Source organism: Apodemus sylvaticus, chromosome 4, assembly GCF_947179515.1.
Source record: "Apodemus sylvaticus chromosome 4, mApoSyl1.1, whole genome shotgun sequence".
NCBI classification, from domain to species: Eukaryota; Metazoa; Chordata; class Mammalia; order Rodentia; family Muridae; genus Apodemus; species Apodemus sylvaticus.
This window is the reverse complement of record NC_067475.1, coordinates 39,259,221-39,272,873: the sequence shown is the minus strand read 5'-3', so window position 1 is coordinate 39,272,873 and position 13,653 is coordinate 39,259,221. Positions and strand designations below refer to the sequence as shown.

At 43.7% G+C, this 13,653-nt stretch overlaps 1 protein-coding gene, 1 long non-coding RNA gene and 1 other non-coding gene across 3 annotated transcripts in view; 1 reads left to right on the top strand and 2 right to left on the bottom strand.

Annotated features, from left to right (window-relative positions):
- The window catches only part of Prss12 (serine protease 12), a 60,830-nt gene extending 52,671 nt beyond the window's left edge, over nt 1-8,159 (top strand). The window contains exons 10-11 of the mRNA XM_052179301.1: nt 6,753-7,033; nt 7,698-8,159. Coding sequence (XP_052035261.1) covers nt 6,753-7,033; nt 7,698-8,005 — 589 coding nt within the window. The 3' untranslated portion in view covers nt 8,006-8,159. The remainder of the gene's footprint in view (nt 1-6,752; nt 7,034-7,697) is intronic.
- A 1,040-nt stretch (nt 8,160-9,199) lies between these two features.
- Nucleotides 9,200-9,991, bottom strand: LOC127682098 (uncharacterized). The gene is made up of 3 exons (XR_007977348.1): nt 9,746-9,991; nt 9,464-9,502; nt 9,200-9,304 (listed from the first exon to the last, which is right to left on the bottom strand). It is a non-coding gene; the product is annotated as an uncharacterized LOC127682098 (long non-coding RNA).
- LOC127683876 (small nucleolar RNA SNORA24) lies at nt 9,572-9,701 on the bottom strand. The gene has a single exon (XR_007977662.1). It is a non-coding gene; the product is annotated as a small nucleolar RNA SNORA24 (small nucleolar RNA).
- Nucleotides 9,992-13,653: the final 3,662 nt, after the last annotated feature.

Genomic DNA, 13,653 nt, shown 5'->3' with positions numbered 1-13,653 from the left:
GTCTTTAAGCTTCACTGGATTTGATACTCATAGCATTTGAAGTGACTGCAAAATCAACTCTCATTTTATCTGAGTAAGCTTATTAAAAGGCACAGAGCCAGTTACTAGTTCTTCAAACGAACTTCAAGTTTTGATTTTCTAGATTCAGCGGCTTTGGCTCAAACAATTCTCCTTTAATCATAAAACACTGAACTTTGAAAGAAGCAAAGTGGTCAGGTCTTGAGAAGTTTCTGATCTTTCGTATTCTATACAGAGAAGTAGGAAAATATGTTAGCCTGCGGTAAGGCCTGCTTCAATGAGAACCTGGCTTTCACATTTGATTAGGTTCCTCACCTCGTCTTTCTTCCAGCGCTGAGCCTCTGCATGTGTGGATATGCTCACACGTTGGTCCTGTTCTTGTAGTGATGATATGGACCAGAGCTTTAGAACAGCAGTGTGCGAATGATGAGACTGCGTGGCATGTTTTGTCTTTACAAAGTCATCACTGTTTTGGATCAGAACAGTCTAGAAGAGATTGCCTAGTCGGGATGAAACCAAAACATCTTTATTTTAACTACTCAGCCTACTCATTTCAGACAGCATCTTTTTGGGTTTTTTTATGGGCATGTTACTGAAGAACTGGTAGAATTCTAGAAACCCAACTCTCTGGGCCCCTCATACATTGCAATATGTCAAGGAAGCATGTAAGCACCCGTATGATAAGGAGAGCTGGCAGCTTGGGAACCACTGCTTAAAGCTTTTTATCTCCTCTGTTACCTTCTTCTCCTCTGTTGTTGCTGGTTCTTTTATCTTGTCTGGAACTCACTATGTAGACCAGTTGGTTACAGCCTGCGTCTGGCTTCCCAGTGCTGGGGTTAAAGGTGCCCTATCCCACCTCCCTTTTCCACACTTTTTTTTTAAATGTTAAAACAATGATATTTTGGGATGTGGGTATGCTACTAGCAATTTGAAGTGGAAGCTTAAGTAAATAATGTTTTTAAGAATTTCTTTTGAGTCAGTCCCTCATGGTACAAATTAGTTGCTTTTGCTATTTCTTATTCTAAATCATTACTGCAAAGTACTATGAAATGATCTTGTATCTACAATGGCACAGGGATACAGTTGAGAGAAAAGTTTCTGAATCTTTTAAGTCCTTTAACTGCCCATCCTGTTAACAGCACAGCTCTGGAAGATTGAATGCATGTGGAACAAGGACCCTCTTATTTCTGCAAATTTACTCTAAACTTAATATGTGCAAGAATATCATTTAACCTGATTTTATCTTTTGACGTTTTGCCTAGAAATACCACAGCAGCTACAAATTGGCAGAGAGTGCTGTTCTGCAAAAGGAAATGCTATAAACACTTATAATTAGAAAGTCTGGCCCCAGAGGTAATGATGTAAGACCCCCCAAAACCAAGGGCGCCCCAGCACCCCACACCTCGGAAGGCGACACACAAGTCACTCTCGAGAAACGGTCTCGATGCAATAGCATGAGGATTTCTTTATTCCAGAATTCTGGGTTCCACAGTCGTACACTGCACAGGGGTAGAGGACTGTGGATCCCGAGTGCCGAATTGTGACAGCTTTTATAAGTTTACAACAAATCCCGAGAATCACAAACCAATCATTCCTTAGCATGGAGAGCCCATGAAATGCAAGCCAATTGATTTGTACCACTCCATAGTTTTTAGGCCAATAGTTTAAATTATCAGAGCCTGCACTCAGTGGACCAATTAGTTTCCTATTTTCTTGGAGTCTATAGCTGCGTGAACTCCTGGATGGGGTAATGGCATAAGCAGTTTACAGAAGCAAGATAAGCTTAGCTCATTTCCAGTTACCTTGTGGGGCCAGGATCACCTATTCAAGGCCTTTCTGCCTAGCTCTTAACAAAGGGCGGGCTCTGGAATGTGACCATTTACCTAGTTTCTAACAAAGAGCACAAAGAGCTGGCTCTGGAATATGAAGTGTTTGGGGCTCCTTAGAAGGCTGGAGTTAGGCTGTATTTTCTATTCTTTCAATGAGAGATATGTTTAAAAATCAGGGTATCAAATGCTTAACATGCACTGTCTTATGACTTTCTGTATGATAAAGTTCTGAAGAACATGGCCTTTTCTGGGACCCATAGCACTAATCACACTAAAGGGATTTTCCTACATACACACTGCATATATGTAAGGGACAGTATAAAGTCTCAGGGAGTTGACTTCTTCCATAGCAGGTTTATTAAAGGACTTTCTGAGTTTAATTCAGACAGCAGAGAAAAAGCCGACTCCAGTGTTAGCTGATGTGGCCAGGCTGATATAAACCATTGCTTTCTTGGAGAGAGGATGCTCTGTAGAGAATAAGCACAGATGTTCTCTGCACGTGGCCCCCACACCTAAACTGATTCTTCACTTTTTATTTCTAGTATTTTGTTGTTGTTGTTGTTCATCTTAATGACAAAACACCAGAGAAATTTGGATTATTGCTATGAGATTTCCTGAGCTGTCTGGTCTCAGATCCTCTCTTACATAAACTTGTACGGGAATTTCATCCAATTTTCATTTGTGGGGAGTTGAAGGAATTTCAACAAACAACCCAATGATATGTCAGCCAAAATGTAAAATGTTTGCTTTAGAAACATTTTTTTTTACACCACCTAACAATATAACACAAGTTCAACTAAGCTAGAAAGGTGAGGAGAAGCCCCGAGTCACACAAGTTTTTGACGTCCAGAAACACACCAGGGCAAGGCTTCCTCCCTGAAGTATATAATAACATCTACTAGGAGCCCTACCTAAAGTAGATAAACACTTGGTTAAACAACTAGTCAAGATTTTTATTTGTTCTTCCTCAAATCTTAAGCATACTAGTCAATTTTAAGAATAACTGGAGTTCCGGTTGGGAAGATGGCTCAGTCTAATAAAAGATAAACCATTGCCTCAGAAGCATAAGGACCTGATTTCAAGTCCCCAGGATGCATCAAAAAGCATGCTTGTAATCCCAAGGATGGAGAGATCCTAGGCAGATGACAGTGCTGACTAATGGGCCAGCTAGCAAAGTCCCAGGCTAATCACATAGTTTTGCATTTCGCTGATGGCTAGTGTGGTGGTTTGATTAGGAATGTCCCATAGACTCATGTGTTTGAATGCTTGGCCCATAGAGAGTGGCACTATTAGGAGGTGTGGCCTTGCTGAAGTAGGTGTGGCCTTGTTGCAGGAAGTGTTAAGATAGCAGCTCACTCCAGTCAGAATAGTTATCATCAACAAATCTGACAACAGATGCTAAAGAGGATGTAAGGATATAAATTAATAAAGATGTAAATTAATATAGCCATTATTGTAACCAGTTTGGAGATTTCTATAAAATTTTTTTGTTTTTGTTTTTTGTTTTTGTTTTTTGGATATGGTTTTTTTCGAGAGAGGGTTTCTCTGTATAGCCCTGGCTGTCCTGGAACTCTCTCTGTAGACCAGGCTGGCCTCAAACTCAGAAATCCACCTGCCTCTGCCTCCCAGAGTGCTGGGATTACAGGTGTGTGCCACCCCTGCTCGGCTAAAAAAATTAAAGATAGAACTACTATATGTCCCAACTATCTCACTTCTGGACATATAGCCAGATAACTTCATAGAGATATTTCTACCTCCATGTTTATTGCTGCTTTATTTACTATAAAAAAGAAACTGGAATGAATCTAGTTGTACATCAACAGATGAATGATGAAAACTTGGAATACACACACACACACACACACACACACATACTATTCAGCTCTATAGAAAATGAAGCATTGGAAAAATGAACGTAAAATGTGCAGGAAAATGGTCTTAGAATACATATTAAGCAAGGTCACATATTTCAGAAAAAAAACCCAAACAAACCAAAACCCTGCATGCTCTCCCTCACATGCAGAATCTAGCCAATAATACAGGCATATATGTGCACAGACGTTCATGTGGGTGAGTCTAACATGCAGAAAGTAGAACAAGAAGGGCTAGATATTAGGGGCTGAGGAAGGGCTTCACGGACATGATGGCCTCAAGTTATCCAACAGGATGTAAAGCTGCTGGTCCTTTTCTCCTACTAAAAGGGTTTTTATTTTCGATGATAAATACATAGAGATGTATTTGATACTGAAAGTGCAAGGAGAGTCCTGTGTAAAGCCCCACAGTTTCAGAACTGTTGATCAGATCATTGAGATGTATAATTAACTTTTTGGGTCTTTTTAATTTTGATGTGTGATTTTTTTTCTTCTATTTTTCTTTTTTTGAGATAGGGTCTAAGTAGTCCTGTCTGTCCTGGAACTAGCTATGTAGATCAGGATGGCCCCAAACTCTGCCTGTGTGCTACCAACACTGGCCCTGGTGTGGTGGTTTTGTTTTGTTTTTATTTTTTTAATAGTTTAGAAAATTTAAAGATACATTTATTGTAAAATATAAATTTTATGTTTTGAAATAAATCTGAAAAGCATACTCTTTTGGCATGAGAAAAAAAAACCCTCCTTGAACAATATGTGTGTGTGTGTGTGTGTGTCTAGTGATTTAACTTGAAAATGGGGAGTTGTCAGGAACCACAGGGAAGGGATATACCGGCCAATAGTTGATGGCTGCATAATTATACAAGATGGCCAGTGCTACTAGAGGGTTCAAATGTCTTCTAACACTGGAGTCATGAGGGGTGAGGAGGGATGGGGGCACATTTTAGTAAGGCAGTCAGTAGGTAGTTCTAGATGCTAGGAGATTTCTACATTTTAAATTCACATTTAAGTGGATGTTTTGGAAACATTTGGACTTTCATGTTTGTTATGGAAAAAATGAGTAAGGGAGGTTTTAAAAATTAATCATTTATTTAGTTTACACCCCCATGGCAGCTTCCCCTCCGTCCTCCCCTCCTTCCTCTCCTCCCCCTCCCTCCTCTCCTCCCCTCCTTCCTCTCTTCCCCTTCCCTCCCTCCTCCCCTCCCTCCTCCCCTCCCTCCTCCCCTCCCCTTCTCTCCCTCCTTTCCCTCCTCCCCCTCCTTCCTCTCCTCCCTCCTGTCCTCCCCCTCCCTCCTCCCCTCCCCTCCCTCCTCCCCCTCCCCCCTCTCCTCCCTCCTCTCCTCCCTCCGCTCCTCCCCTTTCCTCCCTCCTCCCCTCCCTCCTCTCCTCCCCTTTCCTCCCTCCCTCCTCTCCTCCCCTTCCCTCCCTCCTCTCCTCCCCCTCCTCCCTCCTCTCCTCCCCCTCCCTTCTCTCCTCCCTCCTCCCCTCCCTTCTCTCCTCCCTCCTCCCCTCCCTTCTCTCCTCCCTCCTCCCTTCTCTCCTCCCTCCTCCCCTCCCTTCTCTCCTCCCTCCTCCCTTCTCTCCTCCCTCCTCCCCTCCCTTCTCTCCTCCCTCCTCCCCTCCCTCCTCTCCTCCCCCCTCCTCTCCTCCTCCCCTCCCCCTCCCCTTCCTCCTCTCCTCCCCCTCTCCTTCCTCTCCTCCCCCTCCCCTCCCTCCTCTCATCCCCCTCCCCTCCCTCCTCTCCTCCTTCTCCCCTCCCTCCTCTCCTCCCCCTCCCCTCCCTCCTCTCCTCCCACCTTCCCTTCACTCCAGCCACTCCTCCTCCTTTTCTCAGAAAAGGGGAGGAAGAATTTTTTAACATTAAAATAAATTAACATTAAAAATTGCTGCCCAGCAGTTAGATGTCAGCATGAAATATGTGGATGGTTGATAAAAGGCAGGGTTAGCATTTGGCAGGCAAAAAGACTGCTTTGAAAGACAGCAGTTGTGTGTGTGGTGCATGCATGCCTGGAATATCAGCTCTGTGTAGGGGGAGGCAGAAGCACCGTGCAAGTTTGAGCCTACACATAGTGAACTGCCTGCTAGCCCTGGCTACAGAATGAGATCCTGTCTTAGAATAATAGTACAACATAAAATAAACGTCCATCAACTCTGAAAGGTGTTGAAGGTATTCTGAGATCACCTAAGACTTTATTCTTTATGTAAAAATAAGAGCACATCCACCCCATCAGTATGCAAACTGCTTTCATCTTTAGTAAGTGCCAAGTGTATATGCACATCAAAGAATTAATACAAGTTTAAACCAACTTAAAACTACCACTGAATGCTTGATTTTATATCATTGTACGCCTGGGAGGGTGTACAGCCTGGTTCTTGCTGTAAGTGGAGGTCAGGGCCAGTGAACAAGCAGCTGCAACCTTCTGAGGAGGAAGAAGTAAGCAGGTGGGCTGGCTAGTGTATTCTGAGCCCAGAGTCTCACTTGGAACCTCAGGAATATTTGTTAACTGCACAAGGAAGTTTAATAGTAAACTAAATGTTGAAGACTAACGAAGGCTGGGGGTGAAAGCAGGCTTCACGGAGGTGAGATCTAAGTAAAAAACCTAAGTGAGCATAGGCTGGCATAGTTTGCTCGCCTTTGACTCACGGTGGGTTCTTTCTAGGGATGGTCTGCATTAGCTCAGGGACAGAGGAAGGTTAGCCATGGGTGTGACTCCATGCAGCACAATGAACATGGCAAATCAGGACAGTGATGGCGTGCTAATGCTGTGTTCCTGCTTGGTAAGGATTGCCATGCTGATGCTTTGTCGGCAATTTCCACTCTCCACATTTACTGTTTCTAAATAGTAATCTAGATGTACAGTGAAATCGGAGTACTCTGTGAGAACAATGGGCTTCCAGGAGGGCACACTGAGCTCGAGGGAAGAGAAATGACAGGATTTTAAACACGGATGTTTTGTTATAGTTCAACATTCCTAGCTGTTGATCACTGATTTTCAATACCTGAAAAAAAGCCTCACATTTGGCTCTCTCCCTTCAGGTATGGGAACAATTCGAGGAGCTATGCAGTTCGAGTTGGAGATTATCATACTTTGGTACCAGAGGAGTTTGAACAAGAAATAGGGGTTCAACAGATTGTGATTCACAGGAACTATCGGCCAGACAGCAGCGACTATGACATTGCCCTGGTTAGATTGCAAGGACCAGGGGAGCAATGTGCTAGACTAAGCACCCACGTTTTGCCAGCCTGTTTACCTCTATGGAGAGAGAGGCCACAGAAAACAGCCTCCAACTGTCACATAACAGGATGGGGAGACACAGGTAACTATAAAACCAAAGAAATAAAATAGGGAAACTTGACAACTTCGAGTCTGTTCATGTTAGGATGTGCAATGGTTACATAAGACCTTAGATCAGTGGTTCACCTAAGACCATCAGAAAACACATATTTATATTGTGATTCATATCGGCAGAAAACTTAGTTATGAAGTAGCAACAAAAGAAATTTTATGGTTGGGGGTCACCGCCACATGAGGCTGTAATAAAGGACTGCAGTATTAGGGTTGAGAATCGTCTCAGGCTTAGATGCTTGAAGTCAGCCAAGAGTAAAATGTATACACACAACCTAGAGTCACATCCTGAACTGCCGGTCTTCTATACGGTTGGTTCTAACTCCAAATTTTACCATAAGCTGATGGAATTCAATTGCCAGGTGTACATTTAAACTTTTCCACAAATAATGACCTACTGGAAAGCAGACTATTATTTGAACACCACTTAGTATTTAAGTCTGCTTGTATGTGAAATTGTATGCAGTTTTAATTCTGAAACATCCTCATATAATATATACTTATGCTACTCAGCCTTAGTTACTAGTGAAGTACTAGCTAGCTATTTTGAAATGCCTTCAAAGCTTCAATATTTGAAATGTGTTCAACAGCTGAAATCCCCTTAACTAACTTCAGTCTTCGTTTGGTCTGAGCAGGTCGTGCCTACTCAAGAACTCTACAACAAGCAGCTGTGCCTTTGTTACCCAAGAGGTTTTGTAGAGAGCGTTACAAGGGACTATTTACTGGGAGAATGCTCTGTGCTGGAAACCTCCAAGAAGACAACCGTGTAGACAGCTGCCAGGGAGACAGTGGAGGACCACTTATGTGTGAAAAACCCGATGAGACCTGGGTTGTGTATGGGGTGACTTCCTGGGGGTATGGATGTGGAATCAAAGACACTCCTGGAGTTTATACTAGAGTCCCAGCCTTTGTACCTTGGATAAAAAGTGTTACCAGTCTGTAATTTATGGAAAGCTCAAGAAACAGTAAAGGAGCAGAAAGGAAGCATTCATCTTCATACTTGGCATCACAGCAAGAATGACATCTCAAGCCTGAGATTTCCAGCAGTTGGGGGTACAGGTTATCGACTTCAGCACAATACTAATTTTTACCATCGTTGCCTGTTACTTTTATGTAAAGTGAAATTCCAACCAATTTTTACATGTGTAATCTTTTAAAAAAAAGATTTTTATGTGTGAGTACACCATTGTTCTCTTCAGACACACACCAGAAGAGGGCATCAGATCCTATTTTGGATAGTTGTAGGCCACCATGTGGTTGCTGGGAATTGAACTCAAAGAGCAGTCAGTGCTCTTAACTGCTGAGCCATCTCTCCCGCCCTACAATTGTACTTTTTAAGTTAATAAACCTCACCTTACCTATACCAATACTATCAATAGCATCGGCTAAATTAAACCAAAGCCAGTAAGGGACAAATTTGCAAGCTAAAGATACTTGCCTTATATAGTAATTTACTTATATTATCAAGGGCTAAGGACGGTTTCCCTATCAAAGTACTCATTCCCCACTAACTAGGCAGATGTCAAACTTGGAATTACATTGCCTTTTGAACCATGATAGAACGCCATCTACTGGCAGCTCCCAGTAAGTCCCCAGATTCCCTAAGACTAACCTGATTTTATAGTTAAAAGAATGCAATTTTTTGCATGCAACTTACTGACCACTGTGAAACCAATTTTAAACCTCGTTCCCTTTTAAATGGATGTCTGGGTCCCAAGTTACAAAAAGAATCCCTATGCTGGTAATTAATTCCCTGACTCATGCTTCTGAGAAAAGGCTATCATACTCTTAGGCTTTTACATGGCTATAAGTAATTCTTTGGCACCTGTTGTCACAACGCACCCCGTAATTGGTGTTACATACTCAGCTTTTGGAGAAAACTGAATGGCACACACTGAAAGGCCTGGAAAACAATAGACACTTTTCTGTAAGGGCAACCATTGATTGGCTGTTAATCACTCACATTCCAAAGTAATACATTACTATTAATGTGCCCATTGCAGCTTTTTTTTTCTTTAGCAATCCAGCAAAACCATCTCCTTTGAAATTCTGGCTAACCCAGTTATTTCCTGTGCAAATGTCCCCCGTATAACTCCCATTTACACAACCTCCAGAAATAAAACAGGACACGGTCTCATTACACACAAGACAACCTTTTATTTGATATAATACTCATTTTTCAAAATTTAGATGCGAAGATCCCCTGTTAAGGTGACCGGAAGATCTGACTCTATTACAGTACCTGCAGGAAGGAGAAAAAAAAAAGAACCCATTACAGAATATCCGCAACTTTACAACAGATATTCAATTAACGTAACGTTAACACTAGTGCAACCTGCATCTAACAGTAAAGGCCTACTCACTACCCAGAACCGGAGATATGCATAGAAGTGACTCTTACCTGTACACGTCTTCCATTACTCAATAGTTCAGCTGTTACCTGAAAAGATTTCAACACTAATTCAGTAAACAAAGTCCCGCCTTTTAGCATCATGCATTAACAGTCTTAGAATGTTACTTGCTCAAGTCAGAATCTGGTACCAATGAAATGGTGACAGCTTTGCCAATAACAAGAACATGCTCTTCCATGGCTAGGAAGGGAGACTGCCACAGGCGGCAGGTCCCAAAGATACATGGAGTTCCACTACCCCAGAACCGAGTTAGATGCAAAGGTGTCACTCACCGTCTCACCCAGCGGTGGCGAACTAGGCATGGCGCCGCCTAACACCGTATCAGTTCTACAAGGCGGTGGTCGGCGCACTAACCTTCACCACGCTTTTGCAGAGTTGGCAGCCGGCGCCCAGCACCACAACCTCCTTGCGTCTCCCCCATGCTGTCCGCTCACAATTAGGGCCCCAAAACCACTAACACAAAACACGCACACACAAGCACCCGAACTGCAGCAAAAGAGACTTCCGCACCGTGCGCGCACGCTTTTATAGGCCGGGTGACGCTTTCCCGAGAGCCTGCGCGCGAGGGGCGGGGCTTTCCCGCCCTTTCCGGACCTCTGCCGCGCTCAGTCACTTTGATTGGTGTAGGCGGCGGATTCGATGCGTGCGTCACAGGAATGGGCGGGCTGGGGCGGTGGACGGAGAAAGGCCTATCTCAAACCACAATCCTCGCGTTGTCTGAAGTCTCGTTCCTGGTGCAAGGGTAGTGCGCAGATTTGGTCTTCCTGGCTGAGTCGTTTTCCGGTCGTTAGGATACAAAATCTAATGGCCCTCTACTGACCCCCGCACATCACTTCCGTTCGCGCCGGCCATTTGTCCGTTCTCGAGAACTGTTCGCTACTCCTCTGCGCTCGTCGGAGCTGCTGTTTCCGCTTGCCCCGCGCAGCTTGCCCTTTCGATCTGCTCTCACTTAGTTTTGCCTGACACAGCGCACCGAAAGGTTTCTCCAACCCTGAGAACGGGAAGACGTGGGCAGCGCGATCGTCTTTTACGGAAGGAGGAAGGCACGTCTCCCGGTTGCAGCCAGGCAAATGGCTTTGACCACAGCAATAGATCACACTTACACAAATGCCCCTTAAGCCACACCAACCCTGTCGCCCTTCTTTATTCCGCAATGAGACAGAAAAGAGGGTCCCGGGGAAGTCTTTGATGATGGAGCACTGAGGCGGCAGCTGCTGCCTTGGGGAAAGCTGTGTGGGAGACAGCTTTTGCTCACTTGATCACTACAGGCTTGGAAGGGTGGGGTTAGAGCAACGCAGCTGGAGTCGGAATGAACAAATTTACTGGAGACCACGTTTGCATTAGAAGGACCTAGAAAAGCTCAGCACACTCACCGAGTATCTCAACCTTTTACTTAAAATATCACTAAGGAAAGAACTAGTTAATAGCAAGGCTTACATAACTAGCCTCACTCAACGCGTTGCCCAAACACACCTCATTTACATTCTAGATGATCTGCTGGGAGCGTCCTAAAGAACAGTCTGTAGTTGTCCCCCTGAGCTGAGAAGTCCGAGATTTAGAGTCTTCCTTCTCTGGCCAGTAGATGGTAGCCTGCATCTTTCCCTGGGTTTTTTCCTTTGTTCCTGTCTGCATCTGTCAGGTTTTTAAGGGTCTAGTAACCTCATTCCAAATACTGCCATGGTCAGAGAGGAGGGCCTAAGACTAAAACATAAGTTTTGGGAGCACGTCATGTCTTATTGAGCCTTTTTTTAATGAAACAGACATTAACCGTTGGGCTAGGTGCCTGGAATGGAATAGTGATAGTTTTTGTCCTTGTATGTACCTGTCTTTTGACTAAACTTGTTTTATCTGAAACGGAACTTTAAACACCTGCCTTTTGGCACGTCCTACTTCCGTTTGGGTTCTTTTTCTCTCCTTGTCTCCCTCCCTTCACTCACCACACGCGGTGGAAGTTCTTTTCTGCTTTCAGTGGTTTGGTCAAGTATTGTTATGAAAATCTTCATCCCTATCAGGCGATTTTGGTGTTTGCATTTTCTCCAGGTGAGGTGCCAGGCTGAAGAACTTGCAAATGCTTTGAAGTGCGCAGATCCTATTTCTGATACTGAAAAAGATTTGTCTTTAGGATTTTGGATGTTACCCTTTGTGAGTGCTTACCTAGCAGCACAAAGCCCTGGGATCAGCCCCCAGCAAGGCATCCAGTGGGCGTGGTGGAACGTGCCTGTAACCCCAGCACTAGTGACTTTCACTTAGAGTTTTGTTTGGCTAACTATTAAGTTTATGGACAATTTAGGGTGCATGAGACCCTATCTCAAAAACAAATTTATTTATTTATTAATTAGTTTAAAACATTTGGGATAGGGGTGTGGAAACGTAGCTTAGTGATGGAGTGTTTGGTGATCACAAGGTCCTGTATACAATCTCAAGCACAGGGAAACAACCAACCAACAGCAGAAGTCATTTTCTCCAGAAGGTGGACGTTAATCCCTTTCTTGAATTACAGCACCAATTTCATATTAGGTTGCATTTCATGACTTGATTTCTAAGGTGCAGGGTAAAGAAAGAATATCCTAGTCTGGTTTCTGTTGCTGTGATACAACATCATGAAATGCATCTTGGAGAGGAAGGGGTTCGGTTTACACTTCTGCATCATTGTTCATCATTGAGGGACACTAAGGTAGGAACTGCAAGCAGGAACCTGGAGCAGGAGACCACGGGGGGGGGGGCGGGAGGGGGTAGAGGTGGGGGTGGGAGTGGGAGTGGGGGGAGTGCGGGTTTGGGGGGAGTGCTGCTTATTGGCTTCCTCCTGGCTTACTCAGCCTGCCTTCTTATACAACCCAGGGCTAACCTGCCCTGGATGACACCACTTCCGGTACCAAAGGATAATCAAGAATATGCCAGCCGGGTGGTGGTGGCACACGCCTGTAATCCCAGCACTTGGGAGGCAGAGGCAATTCTGAAGATTTCTCAGAAGATTTCTGAGTTCAAGGCCAGCCTGGTCTACAGAGTGAGTTCCAGGACAGCCAGGGCTACACAGAGAAATCCTGTCTCTAAAAAACCAACCCCTCGCCCCCCCACCCCCCCAAAGAAAATGCCCCACAGCCAAGACAACAGGCCAAAGCATTATCTCAAGGTTCCCTCTGCTTAGACACCCTAGTTTGTGTTAACTTGACACAGATAAGCAGCACAGAGGAGAATGTATACATTAATGGTTCTGAAAAGTAACAGACACTGCCTATTCCAGGTAATAAAAATGTGATAGGCATCATGTGAAAATAAAAATCAAGGAAGTCTGAATGACAGGTCATGAGAGAGCAGACTGATACAGTAGGGAGAAAGTAAGATGTTTCCCTCTATGTGGTCCTGTTCCTCAAAGTCCACACCATAGTCTGACCCTGAGGGGGGGGGGGGAATCAGATGAAACCGTGCTTATCAAATTACTTTAGATTAACAATTAGAGAAAATTGGCATTCTTCCATTTTTGCAATTTTTTTGTAAGTCTAAAACTTCAGAATTGAAGTTTAACACAAAAGCAGTCATTTTCCTGTCTATCGTGTTGCTTTTAACGCAAGTGGCACTTTAGTGACTGCCTGACTCTACTCTGAATTTGAGACAGAGATGACACTTCTAATCAGTGAAGATTTGAATTTAAATCCAGTGAATTTCATCACCATCATGCCAAGGCTTGGAGTCTTAGAATCCACTTAAGAGAAGTAGAATTGGAAATTGCTTGTAATGAAAGTTTTATTTTAGTTTTTTTTTTTTTCATTTACCAAGAAGGGTAAAATGGAAGGATGAACCATTGCATTGAGTGAGTGTGCCGGGCATTACTCCTGTTCTGCATTGGGATGGACTGAAGGGTTCACTGTAGAACACCCGTTCATTCTTCAGCTGTGCTCCTGTATTGTATGTGTCTTCCTCTTTTGGTTTTAGTGGGGGAAACTGGTAATACTCAGAAAAACCGTAATTAGTATTCTGTTACCCATCTCTTAAATGAAGGCTGACTTCCATGAGAGAGACCATAGTCAGAAAATAGCCTGAAGTTTGATTTCAACACTACTGAAATTAAAATTGAACCTAAGCATTCCATCATTGTAATCTTACTGCAAAGAAAATTGTTATTTAAATGTGCAGAAGATGGGAGATGAGAGTTCTCAGTAACACACACACACACACACCTTAA